The 4,462-nt window shown below is 42.7% G+C and overlaps 1 protein-coding gene across 1 annotated transcript; it reads right to left on the bottom strand.

Annotated features, from left to right (window-relative positions):
• Positions 1-2,395: 2,395 nt before the first annotated feature.
• Positions 2,396-3,628, bottom strand: LOC112717483 (uncharacterized). Its single transcript, XM_025769497.1, has one exon. The coding sequence runs from the start codon at positions 3,626-3,628 to the stop codon at positions 2,396-2,398; it is 1,233 nt and encodes a 410-aa protein (XP_025625282.1).
• Between the last annotated feature and the right edge of the window lie 834 nt (positions 3,629-4,462).

Below are 4,462 nucleotides of genomic sequence, written 5' to 3'. Positions count from 1 at the left end.
GACTTAGGTCTGGACTTTCAAGGACTATTTTGACTAGTAAAAAAATTTTTTTACATGTCAACGTGCCACTGACCTGCCACGTGGCACTTAATGTGACACATCATCATCCAACTGACGGAAGGACTAGTTTGACTTACAGTTTATTTTTTAGGGACTAATTTGATTAAAAAAATCATTCGGGGACGAAAATGAAGATTGCATGATCTTTCAGAGACAAATTTGAGCATTAACCCATATTATCCCCTTACACTTCCAAGCGATTTATGTAACTAAGTAGCTAAACTATTTAATTTACGTTGCACAGAGTTTGGTCTTTTTTTTCTTTCTTTTTCTCCTCTTTTTTCTCTAGCTTCTTTTTCTTTTTGTTCTCCTTCTTTTTTTTCTTTATCTTTTTTTTCATTATCGTCATCGTTACCACCACATCCATCTCCTCTTTCTCCTCTTCCTCCTTCTCCTGTTTCTTTTTTTATTTGAATTTTTTTTTATTTCCTCCTTCCTTTTCTTCTTCCTCCTCCATCATCATTATCATCGTCACTAACAACACCAACATTTTACTAACATTTTTATTGATTCTGATTCTCTGTTGTGACATCATTAAATAATTTTGAACCGAAAATATTATCAAAATGAAACTATTGTATAATACCAAATGAATCGAAAATTGTCCATTATATAAATTTGAATTCAGAAACAAGTCAATTTTGAACAAAAATATATCCAAATCAATTTTTGGATCAGACAATGTCATCAATATGACAAAAATTCAATGATAATGATAACGACAATACGTATTAGAAGAAGACAATGATGATAACGATGATGATTATAATGATGATGATGGAGGAGAATGATGAAAAGGAACAAGGAGATGAAATTCCAATAGGAGGAGGAGGAAGAGAAGGAGGTGTTGTTGATGATGACGGTAATGAGATTGAAAAATAATAAAGAAGAAGAAGAAGAAGAAGAAGCGTAAGGGGAGAGGAAAAGAAAATGGAAAAAAGAAGTGCGTAACTTAAATCACTTGAATGAATTTGGATGTTAAAATTGTTTGGATGTGGAGAATTGTTCTTATAGTTATAGCTAACTCAACCAATTTAAAAAAATTTCCTTTGTGCTCTTTTTATAGGGCAATTTACTTAAATAAATAAAGTGGGAGAGTTATTTACGTAAATGTGCAAAACGGATTTATATGTAAACCGTGGCAACCCACCACGGTTTCTAAATATGCATAAACCGTGGGAGGTCACCACGGATTAGGAGCAAATGGTTTTACACGTAAACCGTGGTAGGTCACCACGGTTTACGAAGGCAAATCGGCGTGCATAAACCGTGGGGAGTCACCACGGTTTATGAGGAAACAATGTTGAACGTAAAACCCGGTAACCCACCGCGGTTTACGTGTATCTATATATATATGTAATCCGCTGAAGGCAGGGACGGATTCATTTGCAACATAAGGAAGAAAGTGGGTTGATTGTTGTAGAGAGAATTTGGGAAAAGGTTTGGAGGCAGCGAAGGAGAAGTGGGTGGTGGGGCCAATGGAGGATGAGGATCGATTGTACCGACTAAATGGCATCGCTCACGTGGCAGGATATATCGACGAAGAGGTTAGTTACTGTTATTGTTATTATTATTGTAATTAAATTTAATTCTAATATAGCAATTGATATGTTAGTAGGAATATTGCTAGTAAATATTTTTATTTTATTACGTTTATTTGTTTTGTGATTCTGATTAATATTATTTACATAAATATTAATGTTGTTATCGGTATTGTTAGTAATGCATATTTTATTATGCTTATTTATCTTCTTAGTGTGGTTAATAGTATTTTTGCACAATATTTTATTATCATTATTTTATTTTATTCAAAGATTTTTTTTATTTATTTAAATTGTTAATTTGTTGTAGTGAGTGCACAGTTTTCTTAGCTTCAGTATTTAATACACGATAACAGAACCCATGAATTTAATGTGCACAGTTCTCTTAGCACCAGTATTATGTATGTTGTTGTTTGTAATGGTTGTATGTTAAGGGATTTTATTACCAACGTTTTGCAGCCTAGTAGGGTTATTACAGCCGTTAGGCGGCAGCAGAATATGCCCTTACATGACCGGATTATACCGTATCTGGAGACTGCGGGCTTGTATCATCTTGTTAGGCTAAACAGTCAGTGGTTCTGGGTTGATGAGTCTCTGCTTAGCGCATTTATTGAGCGGTGGCGTCCGGAGACCCACACGTTCCATATGCCGTTTGGTGAGTGCACCATTACTTTACAGGATGTTGCGTATCAGCTGGGTTTGCCGATTGATGGAGACCCTCCACCACTTTGTGATCGCTGGTGACAGTTCCTTCGCGTATGCCCAGGCTGACGGCATAACCCACAACGCTTCGGCTAATTCTGTTGAGACTGATCCATGGTTCCACGGATCCTGCTTGTCTTTGGACGACCTTCCTTTGCACGCCGCAGATTAGGGTTAGGAATAATGGTTGGGCCACCATATGGAGGCCACAGGCCTTCAGGAATAGGTGGGAGAAACCCCTGCTTGTAAACGTTGAACACCTCAGTCATACGATACACTTCGTGAACATATGACGCCCAGTTTAGCCGGGAGTAGGCGCAACAGGCAATGGCGTGGCAACATGGATAATGCAGCGCCTGGAAGTGCCCACAGTCGCATCGGTGATCTTTAAGGGAAACTCTATAGCTACCAAGAGAGAACGTCCCCGTTGGTGTTGTCTCAGCCACGGTGTACTCGGACTGATGCCTGTTGTATAATGTCACAGTAAAGCACCTGGAGTCTCTAAGGTTCCGATCAATAGCCTTGACCAATGCCTGACAGAATTCATGGCCGGATCCGAGTTGTGCCTCTGCTGTCTGTCCCCGGACCACAAATAGCTGAGCAAGCCTCCCGTAGGTTGACTTAACCAACGATGTGACCGGGAGGTTGCGAGTACCCTTTAGCACGGAGTTCACACATTCACTGATGTTTGTGGTCATGTGCCCGAACCGTCGACCAGCATCCTCATGTTGGGTCCATTTGTCATACTCCATACGGTTGGCCCAGTCACACATTGCTGGATTCTCAGTCCGCATGATGTCGAACCAGTAGTAAAACTCACCCTCGGTCTTGGCGTAGGCAGCATTGACCAGTAACCTCCTTGAGTCCTTACCTTTGAACGTTAGGGCGAAATTCACTGCCACATGCCTTATACAGTAGGCCCGGAAAGCACGAGGAGGCAGCCATCCAGTCTCAGGTGCCTCAAGGGCCGCCTTGATCCCATTATGCCTGTCTGAGATAACTAGGATACCCTCTTGAGGAGTCACATGCTCTCGGAGGTTGGACAAGAAGAATGACCACGACTCTGCATTTTCCCCCTCTACAAGGGCGAATGCTATCGGCAGGATATTGGAGTTTCCGTCCTGAGCTATCGCCAACAGGAGCGTCCCTCCATACTTCCCATACAAGTGGGTACCATCAATACTGACGAGTGGCTTGCAATGCCGGAATGCCTCGATACAGGGTGGAAATGTCCAGAAAAGTCGGTGAAAGTACACCGTCGACTCATCAACCGCACCACCAATCTGAACCGGAGACGTCTTCAGCACCGTGATTGTTCCCGGCATTGTTGCCTGGATCCCTAGCATCCAACGGGGCAACTCCGCGTAAGACTCTTCCCAATCTCCATATATTTGTGCCACTGCCTTCTGCTTAGCCAACCAGACCTTCCTGTAACTAGGCCTGAAACCGTAATCAGCTTATGTCGCTTGTTGAAGTACCTTTACCGTAACCGCAGCATCCGCCCTAACCATAGGAAGAATCCTTGCACATATAACGTTATAATCCAGCTGACGGTGATCACTTGAAATAGAAGTTGCGAGGCACGTGTGTGGCCCGTTGTACCTCCTGACCTCCCAAGTTCCCTTTCGTGCACGAAGCGCTACACGAATCAACCAAGTGCAACCCTTGCCGAATTCCTTGCATTTTCCATGATACTTCAAATGATCTGATTCGATGACTCTGTACTCAACACCTCGCCAGATGCTATAGTCCTTCACACTGAGCACAGCTTCATCTTTACTCTGGAACGATTGCCCAATCTCAAATTCTGTAGAAGATCTACCCACTCTGTTACCACTGTCTTCCTGTTGACCAAGAGCTTCCAAGTTTAGTGTGGAGAAGTGTGGAGGGTATTGATGAGAAGCAGAACTTGAAGGCCGATGCTGCGCATGTGGATCGCCGCCTGTGTTTTCGTCGCTGTCACCATCGATATCAACAGGCTCCTCGTCAGACTCATCGTCACGCATTGCGTTCTCTACTTGATCAGGTCCACCAAAGTCTTCGAGATAAGGCACGAGGCCACCACCGGTGCCCACAACGTTGGGAGGCTCAATGACTGCTGCATGCTCCAAAGGGACAGAACCAACAACCTCCGTTTGTTCTAAGTCAGCCGCAAAAGA

Source organism: Arachis hypogaea, chromosome 10, assembly GCF_003086295.3.
Source record: "Arachis hypogaea cultivar Tifrunner chromosome 10, arahy.Tifrunner.gnm2.J5K5, whole genome shotgun sequence".
In the NCBI taxonomy this organism is placed as follows: Eukaryota; Viridiplantae; Streptophyta; class Magnoliopsida; order Fabales; family Fabaceae; genus Arachis; species Arachis hypogaea.
The sequence above is the reverse complement of the archived record's forward strand: the minus strand, read 5'-3'. Positions and strand labels throughout refer to the sequence as shown.

Excerpts from the sequence above, each read along its gene's own strand:
- LOC112717483 (XM_025769497.1), bottom strand. The coding sequence starts at position 3,628 with ATGCCGGGAACAATCACGGTGCTGAAGACGTCTCCGGTTCAGATTGGT.